The sequence below is a fragment of the Eutrigla gurnardus genome (genome assembly GCF_963514095.1).
Source record: "Eutrigla gurnardus genome assembly, chromosome: 12".
Classification (NCBI taxonomy): Eukaryota; Metazoa; Chordata; class Actinopteri; order Perciformes; family Triglidae; genus Eutrigla; species Eutrigla gurnardus.
Window position 1 is genome coordinate 20,374,745 of NC_139926.1, and position 18,752 is coordinate 20,393,496.

At 44.6% G+C, this 18,752-nt stretch overlaps 1 protein-coding gene across 1 annotated transcript in view; it reads left to right on the forward strand.

Moving 5' to 3' along the window:
* The first annotated feature begins 244 nt into the window (after window positions 1-244).
* The window catches only part of LOC311021550 (ATP-binding cassette sub-family C member 4-like), a 32,883-nt gene continuing 14,375 nt past the window's right edge, over window positions 245-18,752 (forward strand). Inside the window, exons 1-20 of the mRNA XM_084022157.1 lie at window positions 245-462; window positions 1,130-1,240; window positions 1,993-2,113; window positions 2,199-2,423; window positions 2,508-2,597; window positions 2,689-2,852; window positions 2,937-3,062; window positions 3,555-3,804; window positions 3,895-4,002; window positions 4,212-4,301; window positions 4,577-4,768; window positions 4,921-5,015; window positions 5,099-5,185; window positions 5,307-5,403; window positions 6,253-6,489; window positions 6,701-6,832; window positions 6,977-7,014; window positions 7,282-7,376; window positions 7,807-7,953; window positions 13,515-13,594. Of these exons, the coding sequence (XP_083878283.1) occupies window positions 389-462; window positions 1,130-1,240; window positions 1,993-2,113; window positions 2,199-2,423; window positions 2,508-2,597; window positions 2,689-2,852; window positions 2,937-3,062; window positions 3,555-3,804; window positions 3,895-4,002; window positions 4,212-4,301; window positions 4,577-4,768; window positions 4,921-5,015; window positions 5,099-5,185; window positions 5,307-5,403; window positions 6,253-6,489; window positions 6,701-6,832; window positions 6,977-7,014; window positions 7,282-7,376; window positions 7,807-7,953; window positions 13,515-13,594 (2,559 nt within the window). The 5' untranslated portion in view covers window positions 245-388. The remainder of the gene's footprint in view (window positions 463-1,129; window positions 1,241-1,992; window positions 2,114-2,198; window positions 2,424-2,507; window positions 2,598-2,688; window positions 2,853-2,936; window positions 3,063-3,554; window positions 3,805-3,894; window positions 4,003-4,211; window positions 4,302-4,576; window positions 4,769-4,920; window positions 5,016-5,098; window positions 5,186-5,306; window positions 5,404-6,252; window positions 6,490-6,700; window positions 6,833-6,976; window positions 7,015-7,281; window positions 7,377-7,806; window positions 7,954-13,514; window positions 13,595-18,752) is intronic.

An 18,752-nucleotide genomic window follows, 5' to 3' on the forward strand; every position in this document is an offset into this window, starting at 1 on the left:
GGACTTTACTTATTAATAATAATTTGGAAAGTCCAACAAGTATTGTGCAAGACTTTTACTTTTACTGTAAAAACTTGTGTAGGCCTACATGATGTGGGAAGAAAGGACAGAGTTCATGACATGAAGGAGATTGGGGAAGTGATGAGACTTCCGTCAGCCAATCAGCGGTCACTGGGCGGGGTTACGCACCGCTCACCTGACAGTGAGCCAAGCAGCCTGTGCGTCTCCTGTAGTAATCCTATCCTGGATGTAGACGTGCTATTGACCGACATTAGAGTTGGTCGCAGCTGTTCTCCTAGTGTTTTCCCTCCTGTGAGTCGTCGCCGGTGTCCCCCTGCCTCGCAGCCCGCAGAGAAGCTCCCCAGGTTGGTTGTACTCCCGGGGGGCCATGGAGCCACCGCGGAAGGAGGCGAAGGGTAATCCGTCGGCTTCAGCTAATCTTCTCTCCAAGATTTTCTTCTGGTAAGAAAAGCGGCCCGCAGTGACAGCCGTGTTTGACGTTGATTGAATGGAGAGCTCTCCTGTGTGACAGATATGTGTGTCCCCCATAGAGTATGACAAAGTGCACGAAAGTAAACATGCAGTTGTGAACTCATACATAATAAAGTACAACGTTTTCAAAGTGTGCTATAGTAAAAACAAACAAATAAATAAATAAATAAATATATTGTTCTGCAGAATGGACCATTTCTCTTGTGTTAACAAATAAATTGTGGATACACCACTTGCTTTTCCCAGGGATCACCTGCGCAGAATAACAGGAGAGTAAAGGCCAATTAAAAGACAAACATCAATAATATTCATCAGATGAAATGGATTCGGGGCCTAGTTCTGACCTCCTGCCTGTGGGATCCTCCCCTGGCCCTTTTTTCTCTGATAATCAAGCTGTTTGTATTACATCTGCACTCTGGCACAGGATAAACATACAACATATGTGAATCAATTTATTTTAATTGAGAATTAGACAATGGTCCTTAGGTGGATTATGAAGTACGATAACAATGCATTTCTGTCTTCTTGTGAAAACCTGCTTTATTTTCAATGGAAACTAGGTCTTCATAGTTTCTGTTAACAATAATATGAATCATTATCTTCAACTGAGCATGCATTCATGTGACTTTCTCTCCAGTTGGCTGAATCCCTTGTTCAGAATCGGGTACAAGAGGAAGTTGGAGGAAGAAGACATGTATAAAGTTCTCCCAGAGGATGCATCAGATAGACTCGGGGAGGAGCTGCAAGGGTAAGACATTGAATCATGTCTTCACACACATCTAAACAACCAAAGCTTTATTCTCACACGAAGCAGTAGTCATTTTGTAATGAGCCCCTTCTCCACTGGGACAAAATCCAAGTATTTAGTTGCCAACCAGCGATTCCTGGATGTCCCCACCACAGTCTGGCACCTATCAGCGTTGACATCTTCCCCATCTTATATATAGCCAACTTATATATAGACTGTACTTCTCAAACTATCACATGAGAGCTTACAGAATTATAATCAGCTGAGTGTGACGTGGTCAAAATGTCAGTACGTCCCCCGTCTGAGGGCCGAGGTGGGAGAGATCCAAGAAAGAGGTGGCCAAGGGCACCCGGTGAAAGGGTGATCAACGGGAGCCAAGCGGGAGAGCATGTTGCAATGATAGACGATGACGCATATCAATAGTTAGTTCCTGCAGCTGCAGTTGTATTCAATTATGGCAGTGAAAAGAGAGCTGAGCAACATTAGCATTCGGATCCAAGTAGAATTTGTTCAACTGCAAGTCTCATTATTATTATTATTTTATCATGATGATGTATTGCTATGAATATTTGACTACAGTACCTCAGTAAATATTCTATTATGCAGAAACATGTATGTAGACGGCCAGTTTGAGATGCATATCACAAGACCGTATAATGTGTAATCTTGTGTTTTCCCTCAAGAAACATTCAGAAGCAAAAACACTGCATTATGTAATAATAACCATTGCTGTTTTTTTCCACTCTTCAAAGGTACTGGAACAGAGAGGTCCAACAGGCGGCAAAAGATCTGCGCCCACCGAGGCTTGCCAAAGTTCTTGTTCAGTGCTACTGGAGATCATATGCACTCATCGGAATATACATCTTTATAGAGGTGACCGTGCCGTCTGACAGTAAAAGAACTGTGTTTCAATGCACCCTCACCCACACATCTGCTTTGCATCCCATTCCTCTATCAGGAAGTCATCCGAGTGGTTCAGCCGGTGCTCCTCGGGAAGATGATCGAGTACTTTGAGCGCCACGACCCCGCCGACGCGGCTTCGGTCCACGAGGCCTACTGCTACGCCGTCGGCATCTCCGCCTCCACCGTCGCCCTGGCCGTCCTGCATCATCTCTATTTCTACCACGTCCAGCGGGCGGGCATGAAGATTCGCGTGGCCATGTGCCACATGATCTATCAGAAGGTCAGCCATTATGACACACGTATACATGTCATCCTCCGTCATATTCTTCTTGTATGATCACATTTTTTACTTTGTTCTGCAAAGGCTCTTTGTCTTAATAGCAAAGCTTTTGCCAAAACGACTACAGGACAGATTGTCAACCTTTTATCCAATGATGTCAACAAATTTGATGAGGTAATTATGTATCTGATATGTTACGTGGGACTCAGTCAGTAATATATGACCATATGATAATAAATCCTTCCCCTTCATCGTTTTCTTACAGGTAACCTTGTATCTGCACTTTTTGTGGATCGGCCCTCTACAAGCTGCTACTGTGATATTATTGTTGATGTATACGATTGGCCCATCATGCCTTGCGGGAATGGCCGTCTTCTTCATCCTGATGCCAGTGCAGACGATGTTTGGACGCTTGTTCTCTACTCTCAGGTAAGATTTATCAAATATAGAACTCTATTTTTCTCTACTTCTACGTTTTATGTCGTGTGCTGTGATTTGTGTCCGTGGTTTCAGGGCTGAGACAGCAGTCTTAACAGACGACAGGATTCGCACGATGAACGAAGTCATCTCTGGAATCCGCGTCATAAAGATGTACGGCTGGGAGAAGCCTTTTGCTGCACTGGTTGATGAGGTCAGAAGGTAAACCAAACACGAACCTGCCTTGCCTTTTATTAAAGTGAATTGGAATCGATTTTTGTTACATTTTTGTAATAGCCTTCTCTAGGCCAGAACCTTAAAACTTACCTTTTCAGTGTAGCATCTCTTAATCATCCATTTTTTTTAAATGTACTTTTTGTATTTTATCTATTTCCTGAATAAATTTCACTGTATAAATAAATACGTTTATTAAAAGGACTAGTGTGTAATCCCATAAAGTGTGAGACCCTGAATACAGGATAAGCGGTAGACGATGGATGGATGGATGGACTAGTGTGTACACGCTCTCTATGTAAATATGAAGGGCTTATTCTAAGCTAATGGAAATGCAATGATTCAGGTGATTAAACATGAATGACAACATCTTCATGAATTTCCAATAAATCCCCATGAAGCCTACACACTAATAATAGGGCCTCTATTTGGTGCCAAAAATGTGAATGTTTACTGACGACATGTGTCGTTATTTCATAGAATGGAAATCTTCAAGATCATGAGAAGCTCCTACCTGCGAGGCCTCAACATGGCGTCTTTCTTCGTGGCCAGCAAGATCATCGTCTTCATCACCGTCTGCATCTACGTGCTGACCGGAAACCAGCTCTCCGCCAGCAGAGTGTTTATGGCCGTTTCCTTCTACGGGGCGGTCAGACTCACCATCACGCTCTTCTTTCCCTTCGCCATAGAGAAGGTGTCCGAGTCTCTCATCAGCACCAGAAGGATCCAAGTAAACGCACCAACAGCCAGCGGCCATGTTTATACCCGGTGTGTGTTGATCACCGTCAACTGAAACTGAACGTGATTCTTTTTTTCTAAGAATTTTCTTCTGCTGGATGAAGTTGCTCCTCAGCATCTGATGCTGCCCGTGGCAGAGAAGAAGGATTGTATGGTGAAGATTCAGGATTTAATATGCTACTGGGATAAGGTGAGAATTATTGTGGGCAACATGTCGCTCCTTTCTATCTGTAGACCGGTCACATGCTGCAATCCTTCCACCCCTGGAGGATATGAGCGAGATAGAGCGTCGCTCTAAAGATTGCGAGGTGTCTCTGGGACTTGTGATTTTGAGGACTTGCTGAATAATTACTACATGACGGTGTTTTGGTTCATTTACCTTTTTTTTTCTTCTCACAGATGCTGGAGGCTCCAACTTTACAGAATGTGTCTTTCACAGTGAAGCCGGAGCAGCTCCTGGCAGTAATTGGACCTGTTGGTGCTGGAAAGGTCAGGTCTTCTCTCGGGTTTATAGTCATGCCCACTCAGTGATAAACCTGAGACATGTTAAGCACCTCAGAATCCTTATTAATTTAGAAATTGTATCGTTGAGTCATGTAAAATGGCACTGACACAATCATTTTACCATAAATGAATCCTGTTGTTGTATCATAGAAATGCTATCGATCTTCTCATCCAACTCTGGGCAAGAATGTGACTTTAAGGATATTTCCCTGAATGTTTCCAAAATCCCAATTTGTTTGTTCTGTGTTTGTGCGTGTCAGTCTTCGCTCCTGAGTGCCATCCTGGGAGAACTGAGTCAGGAAAGTGGTGTGGTCAAGGTCAAGGGAGAGCTGACATACACTTCTCAGCAGCCCTGGATTTTACCTGGTACGATACGAAGCAACATCCTTTTTGGCAAAGAGCTCAACCCCCAGAAGTATGATAGAGTTCTGAGAGCCTGCGCCCTCAAGAGAGTGAGAATCACTGTTGGTTATCACATGCCTCCCGCTTCCCTTTTAATCCTCTGTAGTCTAGGTATTAGACCAGTTTAGCCCGTAGTGAGTCCAGTTTATGTGAATGAATTCATCATTAATAAGCCATTGGGTTGGGTTTGGACGCTGTTCAGGACATGGACCTGTTGCCAGGTGGGGACTTGGCGATGGTAGGGGACAGAGGGACCAACCTCAGTGGAGGACAGAAGTCCAGGGTCAGCTTAGCAAGGTGTGCTAAATACCCATGCAGCGATGCACGTTTGTGTTGCCCGTCGAGGATGGAGATAACCTCCGTATGCGTGTCATTTTTAGAGCCGTGTATCAGGATGCTGATATCTACTTGCTGGACGACCCTCTCAGTGCTGTGGACGCTGAGGTGGGACGCCACCTTTTTGAAGAGTAAGTCTTGTAATCATCCCCTCATTGTTTTCCACGGAGAAATCCAATGGAGGTCCGGCTAGGTGTTAAAATCAGTTGATCGAAATATATAAACAGTTTTTCCAATATCTGTTTTCTTCAGGTGCATTTGTGGACTTCTGAGGAAGAAGCCTCGTATCCTGGTTACTCATCAGCTGCAATATCTGAAGGCTGCAGATCAAATCCTTGTGTTAAAGCAGGTGATTCTCCACGTACTCTGAATATTTGCTATTCACGTCTTTTAAAATCAGGATCAAATTCCGTGCATGGTGGTTCAATTCTGTCAACAGTGTGGTAGCATCGCTTCATTTTATTTTGCGGCTCCATTACTTTTCGCCGACACCTGTTGCTTTTGCGAGCTGCATAATATTTCAGAGGTCCTCGCCCGCTCAAGGGCTTCTCGTCATTGTGATGACTCACGTTTTCTCAAAACCCTTTTTATCGCCCGTTATTATGCTGCTTCACTTGTGCAGTGAGCTTATTTTTCTAAATGTGCACGTGTTGTCAAGCTGGTGAAGATGTTTCTTAATGTGCTTGAGAGTCTATTTGCATGTGGTTGAGTTCTCAGGGCCACCTTATAGTTTACTGATCAAAGCGTAGAAACGGACTCGATGAGAACAGCTCCTCGACCGCACAATATGTGTGTGGGTTGTTAAATGAGCTTTTCTATAGAAAAAAATAAATAAATCAAAATTCTTGATGGATTTGACACTTACAATTCTAAACAGTCATTTTAATCCGTCTTGATAGGAAATATAATAATAATATTTATTAACAGGATTTACCACAATTATCAGCATTAAACAAAACACCATTTAGCCTACTTTCTGTAGTGGTGGTGCCAGTAAAATACTAGAAAACAATTTAATATGACACTAACTTTACTTGAATATGTTTTATACATTAACTGTGACTGTTGTTTTCACAAGAAATCTAACATTGTGGAAGAAATTCAAGGACATTTTCTTTCAATATAATTAGTTCTTTAAGAGTTGAAAAGGAAAAGGAAGAAATAAACATCTATGGCATCTCTTTTCTGTCGTGTTCAGGGTCAGATGGTTGTACGGGGGACGTACAGTGAGTTGCAGCGCTCCGGCCTCGACTTCACCACCTTGCTTAAGGAGGAGGAGGACCAGGAGGAGGAGAGGCAGGGCGCGACCCCCATCCCTGGGAGTGCCTCCCGCTTCCCCAATACACTCTCTGACAACTCAATGTCCTCTCTGTCCTCCGTCTCCCTCTCCTCCTCTCGCTACTCTTTGATTGAGGGAGCAGAGCCGCTTGCAGCGGTAGGTATAATTGAAAATTACCCAAACTGGGCTCTTAATTGGTAAAAAGCAGTTTTCATCAAGCTTTAAATACATGTTTCATTCTGGGGGGGGTAAACGCGTGTCATGCATTCCACCAGCCACTAGAGGGCAGGAGGTATTCGCCTATTCCCTGCTGCTCTTTACCGCCTGATCTGAAGTGTTGTTGGATGACTGGCATTGACATCTGTAGGTAGTGCCACCGGCGGCGGAGGAGAGCCGCTCAGAAGGAAACGTCGGCCTGCGTCTGTATGTGAAGTATTTCAGGGCAGGCGCCAACTTTCTGGTCATCATGCTCCTCATTTTACTCAATGCCCTCGCACACGTGAGTCCATTTCTTCCCTTCCTTTGGTGTGTGTTTTCTACCAATTTTGGAAAAATACAACACATAAAGAGAATTTTAGACAAAAGCGAATACCGTTACATATTGTCACATTAATTTGTTATTCCTTTGTGTTTGCTTCTCTAGATCACATATGTTCTACAGGACTGGTGGCTCGCTTGCTGGTGAGATTTTTTTTTTAACATTTCCTTTAATACCCATTTTACTGACATTTTTTTTTTTCCGAGCCTGGAAATGGTTGATGATTCAATAGAAGACGACTGAACCAAACTGTTTTACTTGGCATTATCTGTCACTTGTTGAAACTGACCTTGTGCTTCAGGATGGGGAGGGATGTCTTCTGTACTGCGCCTTTGTGCCGCAGCGTTTCTTTCTTCGTTGTGTTTATTTGTCCTTGTGGGTTTTTTGGTTCTTTTGTGGCTGACTTGCAGGGCCTCTGAACAGAAGCACATCAATGTGACGGAGCACCTCAATGGCAGCTCCCCTCAGCAGCTGGACCTTGACCTGTACCTAGGTGTTTACGCAGGTGAAGCCCACTAAGCGCACATTGCTTTTTTTGTGTACTGCCGAGGCTCTGAATACGCCAGACATTCAATGAACAGCTCCACAGTTCTTTGGCTGTGGCCCAAGGCCTTCAAGGCCCGGTGTATGTGTACATGGGTCTCAGCTGTACAGGGAGATAGCAGTGCCTTTCTTGTTCTCTGCTATTGCATTGCTGTGATTGTCTCCCCGTGACTCCCAGCATCTTCACTTTTTCAGGCTTTGTGTTCACAGTGATAGATCGGCATTGTAGACCCCCCAAAAAAAACACATTATTGAGGGTTAAAACTGAAGTGGAATGTATCTGCTTTGGAAGATGGACGACCTTAAATGCATAGCTGACCTTGGAGCAGGTACAATGACAGCATTGTAGTGCGGCTGATGGGTTTTTCTTTTCTTTTCTGTGCTTTTGGCAGGTTTAACAGCAACTTCAGTAGTGTTCGGCTTCCTCCGCAGCTTGGTCTTCTTCAATGTGCTGGTGAGCTCGGCCCAAACGCTGCACAACAGCATGTTTAACGCCGTTCTCAGGACCCCGGTGCACTTTTTCGATGTCAATCCGATCGGTGAGTGCTCCAAGATGATTGATAACTAATAAGTTACCGACAGGAGGGATGAGACGAGTATGAGCTGTTAACACCCAGCGGGACCTGGAAGTTATTGTTCTGACATCTCACCACTAGAGAGCAGACTGTTACTTATTTTGTCATGTTTTGGAGTTACAAATCCACTTTACATCCATGATGTGCTCGCACTTAAACGCCATAGTGTGTTATTACTATCAAGTTCAATAAAATATGGTTTTAAATGTGACATTTTTACAATTAATAAGATAGCATAAAAAAAGATAACAGATAACATAATTGTATTATTTTCAGAGATATGTATATTATTGACATGTTTATGTCATTTCCCCTATAAACACAATCTTTAAGGAACATCTAATATGATCTATGATATGACGGCTCTGCATTGAGTCATACAAGTATTCTGTTTTATGGGATTTGTGGGTTTAATATCAGACTTTGAATAAACAGGCATAACACAACGAGAGTATCAGAGAAGCCAATTCGGTGGAAAAGCCGAGCGATATGACTTAATATAGAGCCATAATGTGTTTAAAAATGATTAAAGAGGCTGCTATCTTTTTTTTATTGTGAGCCAAAACAAAAAGCAAACAATCATATTGAATAAATGCTGTTTGCACTAGATCTTGGACAGTGTTGTGTTTGGACTGTAGAGCTGTGTAAATACAGACGTATTTGTCTTGTGCGCTGTATCAGAAATCTTCGATTATTTCATTAGCTTTGTAGGCTGTAGCTGCTGGTTCAATGGAGTGGGCAGATGGACACGATTTTAAAAGTGTGTAAACACTCCAAACACGTCTGGCTTTACTCAGGGAGGGCTGCGGGGGTTTTTTTATTTTTATTCAGCAGTTGTTACTTTATTTCCACCACCTTTTTTTTATTTAATCAGCAATAAAAACCCGAGAGCGTATTTTGGTTTAAATCGCTTGCAAAAAAATATTTCTTGTTATTTTCTGCTTTAGATTTGGTGGCATTAATTAAAGATTTAATCTTAATCTTCTAATTAGGTGAAGCAATGTCACTATATGTATATGTGTCATTCATATCCAAAGTCAACTGTCAAGTGGCCCACTTTGATAACTTTAATTTTTTTCTGGAGCATTGTTCACCTGTCAGCAGATAATTACTCAGCCTAATCTCCTCATAGTGACATGCGTGCACAACACAATCAGCCCGGGTGGGAATTCTCAACAAGAAGGGAACTTGTATCTGTATAATGAGTCATAATAAGCTACTAACACAAGTCTAAATATGATTTGAGGGTGTTCAGGAGCTTGCGGTTTCTTCCGGCATTAGAAGTGGGTGCAGCCACAAAGCTTTCCTTTGCAAAGCTGTGTTTGGTGCAAACACCACAGGTCTTAATCTTCTGGCTTTTGTTTTGTTTTTATTTTTTTACACCGCCGCCGTTGTGTTACGTCTTGGACTACCTGACGGCTTATCTGGGTGTGCCTTGCTTGGTAATCTACGCACGGGAAGAGGACAAACACTTTGTATAATGTAATAATCTGTTTAATAGAGCAGCAAAGGAGAGGCTTAGCAGACACTGCTATCTGATTGGTGTTGTGCTGCTATCAGTAACCATTGTATGACCAGTCCAGTCATTACAGTTTGGCCTCCGGGCTGGCAAACACCACTGTGTGTGTCTGACTGGATTTATAGACAACTGTCCCAGAGAGTGTGTTTCTTTTGTCCTTTGTCCATTTAACAGTAGATTAAGCACTGCCGTGACATTTCCAACAATAAGTTTCACTGATTTACGTTGTGTTTTTCTTCACCTGCTCTGTATTTTCTGATTCATTCACTTGAGAGAGCCACACAGAAAAGCTGGGAACAAAGCCCGTTTTTCTTCTTTGTCTTTTAATGTTTTGCTTCCGTCTTAAAAGTTTTTTTTTTTTCTTTTATAAAACAACTGCCTGCTTCCGTCACCACGGCTTCCACATCACACCAGCTCTCATGCAATAAGTGTGAGTGATTTGGGAACAGTGTGCCTTTAGTGTTGTGAAGGGTTTTGACAACTGTTTACACGTGGAAGTGATGGGTGCTGCTGCCGAACGGGCCCCGGTGCTCCCGTCGCTGTCCGCCGAGCTAAAGGTTACCATTTCAAGCGTCGCTGCACAAAGGTCTTATTTGTTATTCTGTGAATGTGGTTTCCAACAAAAGAGTACAGCGGTGGTGAATTATGAGTGATGGAGAGGCATTGTCATCAGCCGCTGAATGCCTCCGCGCCGTTTGAATCATGTCTGTTATCTTTTTGTGCCGCGTGGAAAAAATAGTTGATTCCCAAGTTTTTTATGAAAAACCTTTATATACTATTTGACAAGAAGATATTTAGATGATGTCGATAAGAACGCAGATTACTTTTTTTTTTTTCTCTCTTCCTCTGCTATATGAATTTGCGCGACTTAATATATTCATGTCACTCAGTTTTAGCAATATGTACAGTCTTATTACAGCTGTTCATCCAAATGTGATCCAGTTAGAGCAGCACAGACAGCGGTGGATGTGTTGAGCTGATGTTGATCCCTGTAATTTAGTGTCATTGAGTGGGCTAATCCCCTCAGAGACTGCAGGCCAGGGCTTCAGCTCATCGGCACAGTCGAGGAGTGGAGTTTCAGTCAACACACACACACACACACCTCCACTGTCCCCCTTTCACGGGCCATCTCGGTGCTAGCAGTCGCTCAGCCGCTGTTGACGCGGAGACCATTAGATCTTCTGTAGTCACTGATGTGAGATTCTAATTGTGTCTACACAGGCAATGTTTTTAATGTCTGTATTTCAGGTCTAGGATGCAAAGAGTGTTAAAAGCAAAGTGGAGAAAGTACTGCAGTGAGGATGATGATATCGAGGTGTGTAAATTGAATGTGGAGATGCAGCCGTGTGTGTGTGTGCAGCATGGCTGATAGGGCTCCCCCCCCCCCTCGCCCGGCACTTCCACTATTTAATTGCATGAAAGGGAAGCAGAGGAGATTGCAGGAGCCTGGCTGTGTGAGCGAAGAGAATGGATTTAGAATGTATTAGTATTGGCAGCAAGGCGCCGGCGGTGGGAGGCTGCCCCAGGGCCCGAGGCCCCTTCATGGAAGTGCAGGTGAGCTGTGCCACCTCCAGCCTTGGCAGCCCCCCTCCCCGGTATTCCTTCATTATCGCACTCGCCCGACTGAAAGGCCCCTTTCCGACAGCACTGGGGCCCACACATGGAGCGGCTCTGAATTGTCCCCTTATCTTGATGTTTACAGGGAACAACGATTTGCCACACGCCTCGCTCTGGCCGGACCCCACTGTTCCACTTCTTTACGTGTTATTGGGGGCCCTGCTCACCTAATATCTCCACCTAAGGGGCCACCTTAGTTGGGAGGGATTGATATATCCTGAGCCTGGAAAAAGTGGCCCAAATCACCCCTGGAGTCTTAAAACCATGAGAAATTGTTTGATACTAATGCCGCTGATATCCTGAAACGTCTATACCCCTCTTCACACAATAGGTGATATTGTTGACAACCACCCATAGTGATTGAAGCCATTGTCCCACGCCCGATCTTACCTCATAGGCATTTCCATGCCGTGAATGTCTTTGTGTAACTGCATCGCTGTAATGTATCCCCTCTATAGTCTGCGCAGGACGGAGAAAGGCTCTTTACTTCATCCCCTCCGCAACTCTCTGTTAACTGAGCCGCTTGTCAAACAGCTGATAGCTGACTGATGTTCTCTGCTGCTCGAACACCCTCTAACCATGGTATGATGTAACCCAGAGAAACCTATCCTTTTCTCAATGGCATTGTTTGTCAGATATGCATGAATTTAGGTCATCTATGGCTTAGACAGTAAAATTACATAAAATATTATTGGATCTGGCGCAAACACAGTTTGACATGTTAACCCCCCCCCCCCCCGTTCCCCAGACTAAAGCAGCGATATTCCACACTACAAGTGTAGTAGCAGCTCTACCCCCTTTGCACGAACCCTCCCCTCGGGATGTCTGTATGCTAAAGGGGCACTCACACTGTGAATAAGATTAGTCTGCCTCCAAGTGTACAACATGCTTACGCCACTTGACTTTGAATCAGTACTGATTTGGAGCATTGCTGGATTGTTGCGGGGGAATAATGCTCCGGCTGGGTTTATGCAATGGCTGTTATGGGGAGCCCGGCCTCGTCTGCATGCGTGTTTTTAGGCGGGAGTGGCATTTTGGATAAAGCTGTAAGCTGCTTACGGCCGTGGAGAGAGGTGATTACAAGGCCCACCTCCGTAGGACTGACTGGGAGGCAACTTTCTTTTTTTGGTCAGCGGTGCCACGGCTCCGCCACGCCTCCGGAGTGCCATACCGCCACATTCTGCCAACGTGCCGCTCAGCCTCTCTCTCCGCCTCGTACCAAGTCCCACCCTTTAACGGCCTATTCTGTGAGCCTAGATAAACTCATCTACACGCTTGGGTGCTTAGTCTCACTTTATCAGGGGGTTGTACCCTAAATATGTGCTGATTTATTTACATTCTCCTCAGACAGATATTATTGTTTGCTTAGCGATGTGTCACCGCCGGAGACAATTGATTGCTTAAACATTGTGAAACCATTTCGGGAGTCGACATCAGATCTGCAGCCCGTCTGTGTCTTTTTAGCGTGAGCCCGGTTCGTTTACGGGCACTTTTTTTTTTGTGTCTGCTTCCTAGAGTGTGAGGGGCTTCCTTCAGGGACAGAGATAGAGAAAGGCTTTCTGGCGTGCCTACCTTAAGGTGGTGTAGTGTGGGGGATTTGCTATCACTGACCCTGCAGTAAACAGTGTGTGGAAAAAAAAACAAAAAAAACAGCTGGAGTGTAAATATGTGCTGTGGGATCCAAATAGGCGAGCAAAAGTTCCTGAAAGAGTCACTACAAAGGGGCTGCCACAACACCTGCGGAGCACCGAGCAAAAATAATGAACACCTGAGCAGATTGGAGGCAACTCAATTAACGTCACTGACACTGCCAGTCAGAACATAAAGGCAGGTACGCAGCTTCTGTCGCCCCCTTTGTTTCCGCACAAAAGGTTCCCTGGCGTATTCAGCAAAGAGTAGGGCAGTCTTTATGAAATGCCAGACAAATAATGATTCATTGTTTAATCTAGATAAGCCTGTGTTTTTCATCTGATATCACACTCGGTGTATAAGCTCTTTTCTATTACATTGGAGGGGACTTTGGTGACAGTTGACTCAATGGGCCAGTGAGACTAGAAGGAAATTGGAACAAACTAAATATTGTTTTTTTATTGGGGCAGAGTAGTTAATGGATAAGGATTACCGGTATCTTTATTTGACTTGTATTTGTTCAAATGTCATAAAGGAGTTGTTTAAGTTAGATCTGCAACATTACATAATAAATATAAAGTGCTATTTTGCATTATACAATTAACCACTACACATTAGACATATATTAGACATTAAATCACCTCATTTCACCCAATTTAACAATATTATTCCTGATTTTACAAATGATACAAAACAATATATGACATATATCTATTCTTATTCCATCTAATCTGTTCTTTTGTGATTTGTTGTTTTCCAGGAAGAATTCTCAACAGGTTTTCAAAGGACATTGGTTACCTGGACTCTCTGCTCCCATGGACGTTTGTGGACTTTATCCAGGTGAGTCTCACCTCGGCAGGTTTGGTCGCTGGCGCTGCAGCATGGGAAGGCCATTTCATGCCTGGCTAAACCTGCTTTGTGGTCCGGGTCCCCTAATCTGGAAACAATTACTGTAGGATTACCCGCCAGCGCGGCCCAGCGCCTGCACAGATTTAATAAAAGTGTGCACATAGGCCGAGGGCGTGGCTCCCCTCAGTGTGACACAACAGAAGCGGCATCCTCAGAGAATGTGTTTGGAGACTAAGCAAGTGATTGGGAGAGAGAAAGGTACCACAGAGGAAAGAAAAAGGCCACGGGATGATGGGGATGATGCGGAGGAAAACAGCAGGTGGGGGGGGAGGCGAGGAGGGGGTGACAAGGATGATGCGTTGAGTGGCAAAGAGAAGAAGCGTGAGCAGCGGGCGTACGGTGTGTTTGCTGGGAGTGGGGAGCTGGAAGCGTGGTAGAAGGGGGAAAGGGGACAGGTCAATTGGAACAGATCCAGAGCGGGACTTGCCCCTCTCAGCGCAATTCACCTAATGCTCTGCAGTCTTAGAGGCTTGGTAGCCAAGGGCCACCCTGGTGCATAACCAGGTTAGGTTACCAAATGCCACCCTGCCACCGTGACAGCCATCTCCCACGAAAGCCTGCGGAGATGAGCCAGCTCATGCACCTCGCACCACAAAGAAGGGAATGTTCGCTGCACAATTCGAGGTAGAGGAGCAGGCGTGGCTCTTTGGTTTGGGCCAAAGAATAGAACAAAGGCGCGCTGAAAACGAATCCCCCCTTCACAATGCCTGAGTGATGTTTGTGGCAGATACCCATCTCACAGTAGACAAAAGCCATCTTAAATGCTGAAAGCACAAAAGATCATATGCACAAAAGCTTTTTTGTCCGCTATAGTTTCCCTCATTTTAATAATAAGGTGAATAATGGCCGGAGTAAAATAATAACTTAGTAGAAGGCGCAGAGGTCCAACTGAAAACAGTGAAAGTCGACTAGGTCATGATTGTGTTGCACATGTACTTTACGTATGACTTCATCCCACCATGTAGGTTATCACCTGGATTATCGTGAAATACACGCAGTACCGTTGTCTGTATTGCAGGAAAAAGTCTTAATAACTATCAAAATAAGACTGTATGTATTTCTCCCTCATCGTTGGCTGCAGCAGAAGGTGGGAAGTGATTGGGAGAGTGGACATAGGTGGCATTTGTGCTGCTTTGTGCTCTTGTTTACAGGTGTCTTGTCACGGAGCAGTCCCTAATGCTTTCAGGAAGGATGGTTTTCACTCTTTTTATCAAAGTATTAGCCGCGCAGAAAGGCCGCTCATCCCGACTATTGTTGCTCATTCGCGGAGGGACGTTTCCCCCCATAGTTATTGTCCAAATGGTTGTCAGGGGGAATAAAGTGAAACTTCATAAACAATGCCCTAACTGGTTTATCTCTCACTGTGGGGAGAGGCCCGCTTTCTGTGCTGGGATTTGCACCAGAGCCTCCCCCCTTTATGGTGGAGTAAGCACTTCACAGCCCCCTCAGCGCTGCCCCCATACTCGCCTAACAAGGGGATTCCCTCAAGCCGGGGGAACCTAGTTACACCCCAGAGCCCTATTTTTTTTCATAGGTCTCATTTAGTACTAATTTAGTGTATTGGGGGGAAAAGGCTCTTTCTCTTCTCTCTTTATGGTCAGAGGACAAAGACAGAAATGTCAATTAAAAACACCTCAGGCTTCGGGGACTGTCCGCTTTTGTGTAGACTTGACCTTTAAATCCTGGGTTGCCTCTATTTTCACAGAGGGGGCAGAGGAGGAGGGCAAGACAATACGGGGCGAGGACAGGGGATCTTTCAGTGCAGGATTTTGTGCAAAGGCTCTTGACCAAGTCACACCACTAACTGTGAGGTCCACACACACATCCATAGGTCTTCCTCTTAACCATCTTAGCACATTGAGTATTTCAGCATGTGCACGACACCAGCTGACTTTCATTTAAGTGGGACTAAGCCCCGGTCTCACCAGTGCTAATGACATAAACACGCATAAACACCGGCTCATAAATTATAGCGGTAAACCCAAGTCACCTGGAGAGAGAGTAAATAGCTTAAAGTGCGTGTGAGGAGAAAAAGTGGGAGTGCATGTGACACACACACACACTGCTAAGATGGCTTTTGTCTAAAAAAAAAACAACAAAACACTGGCGGGTGGATGGTTGTGTGACTCTGTATATTGTGGCACATTGTGTGTCAGGCCTTTTCACGGGCTTTGTGGGATATGAGAACTGCTGACGTAACCGTGAGTGCTGTGGGATGGGATTTCAGCGGCTTTCTCTGCTTCTTTACCGCGCCGGTGACAGAAGGAGTAAAGAATGCACTGGCTCCAGGCATTACGCAGGTTATATACGGAGAGAGGACACGGGTCCTGTGTGGAAACGTATAGGCTGCGCCATAAATCCCCCCTTTTTGAGCATTGTTTTGTGACAGTGCCATTGTCTTCCTTGCACAAAGTGACAGAGAAAGGTGAGAAGCCTAATGATTTACTGGGCTACTTGTTTTATTCACGCATTTGTCAAATATGTGTACAAATAAAGCAGAAAACAATGTGTGTGTGTGTGTGTGTGTCTGCGTGCCGGTATGGGTGTGCCCATACCGGCACGCAGCAATACCACACATGGTCATTTGATGGCGAGCATCGGCCAGCAAAAGCCTCCCGTGTGTGTGTGTGTGTTTTTGTGTGTGTGTTTTTGTGTGTGTGTGTGTGTGTGTGTGTGTGTGGTCTCCCATGATGCCGCGGTCCAGCACCTCAGCTGCTCTTACTCAGACAGGACAGGCTCCTTTAAGCCTGGGAACTTACATAACAACACCAATCTAATCTAGAATCTCGCCTCGTGTCAATATGACAAAAAGATCATTAAGTCTGTGACTTTTTGTATTTGTGAATTTGCTTGTTTGAATTTTTTTTTTTAATGTTTTTGTGTTGTTTTCGAGAGAACTGAACCGAATGAATGAATTTACTGGACACAAGTGATTTATAGTGGAGAGAGAGAGAGAGAGAGAGTGTGAGTGTGAGAGAGAGAGACTGCATTTCAAAGCCTTTCTCTTATTTCCAAAATGGGGTTGGAAATCAGCAGCTTGACTGAGCCCAAATAAGTGACTTCTTTTACCTTTTCACAGCACACAAAGGCCTAATCCTAGGACTACTTGAGCCACCAATGTAGACAGCGACTGAGACCACCACAGTATGTGTCAGACCCTCCTCACCACACACAAAACACATTGACTGCAGCTTTATGAAGTGAAAATGGCCCAGAAAGGGAAAATGTGAAGGAGGTGTCCACAGTCATTTCTTCCAAAGAAAGGCCGTAGCATCTGGGCATTTAATGCTAAAATAAAGCCCAAGACAGAGTAGAATGGATTGGGTCACGTCTATTGTTCCAGGGCCCGAGTGGAAGAGCCCTGTTTTGTTTCAGTACCACTGACCCTTGCGACTTATTGTGCCCGCTCTGTCACGGAAAAGTGTGGAGTGAAAAAAAGATTCCAGGGATGACAGAGGACTTCTTTTGAGGAATTTCCTTTGCCATGGTTTCCCCTCATTTCCTGTTTTGTTTGCACTTTTTTTTTTCTCCTCTTCTTTCCCAGTGGCAAATATTGCACACTGTCAGTAAATAATGGGAGGATGAAAAAGGGGGTTGTAAGAAGCATACTGATTCCTCGTGTCCGGAGGGATGTTTAATTACAGGCAAGTGTTTATTTTCTGCCGCGGAACAACAGTCGCTATCATTGCCGAGCACAAATATAGCAATTAACTTCAATTTTCTGCATTTATTTTGACATCAAAGAGCTGATAGAATCATTGAGAAAATATAGCAATTAGGGTCAGCAGGAATCTCAATGGTCTTTGGACACAGCAGTGCACCCAGTTTGCTTGAATGACTGAATCAGATGCGTGCGGTAGCTTTCTTTTCTTGCTAAAGAGCAATTAGCAGTAATTCTTTATTTAAACTGTTTGTGTACAAAACCTTTCATCCTTTTATCCACTTTTATGTGCGGCGGGATGTGGCTTTGGGAGTTTTCTGTTCCTGTGTGGTTTCGTGGGAGATATGGATGTGGGTCCGAGGGGGTGAGGTGTGTGCCTTGTAGGATCCCTTATCGGAGTCATCTGTGTGTAGTGAGGGTGGGGGGCCACGGTGTTCCCGATGCTGACGCGATAATTGCCCAGACCACGCAAATGGATCACATCAAACAGGGGGGGCCTTGGCGACAGTGGGCCCTGGGGAGCAGAAGGAGGCAGAGACTCCTATCTAATGGTTCCTGTTCCTCCTCTGTCCCCGCAGATGACCCCCCCCCCCCGCCACCAGATAAGCCCGCCTCGGACCTCCGACTGAAATGGACCCAATTAGAATTTCAAACGAGCCAATCGGTGAATGAGCGGCGTCGCCGTGTCACCAATCGGCGGGCGGGAGGGGTGAACGGGAAAACAGAATATTTGATAAGACATTTGTTCAGTTCATATTTGATCCCCTCAAGGGAAAGGCTGGATAACATGCAGTAACGGCTGGTGGGCCACCATCTCACTTTGCAGTCTGGTAGCCTTCCATCAAGGCTAAGATTGAAACTTATGTACTGTGAAATTCTCGGGATCAGTTGTGCTCAGTAGCTTCCACTCACTGTTTGATTGTGCGGGCTCCACCACAGCAATGGTTCGTCTAGTAATACCCTCTTATCTGAACTGCAAATGGAATTGAGTAGCTTTTCATCATGAAACTACACTGAAAGTGATCATGCTTAAATGTGTGCTTAAGTGGCAGATAACATCCGTAATTAAGGTGCTAAATTAAATTTTCATCTCTCCGGGCCAGTGTGAGACCACCGAAGGTAACCGTACGATCCTAATCTCCACCTCTTCGGATTCATCTCTCAGGATGTGTCTAATTTCAGGGTGTGAGGTTTCAATTTTTTTATCGCCTATCAATCCAATATGAAATGTGTAACACGGTATCAATACGGTGAAGAAGAAATGGTGTCTCACGTGTTCAGTGTTGGAAGAAGTATTCACATCATTTATTTCAGGAAAAGTATAAATGTTTTTGTAGTCAACACACTCCATTCAAAATCCTACAATAAGCAAGATGTACTTACTATCAAAGTATCAAAAGTACAAGTACAAGTAAAAGATATTTCCCA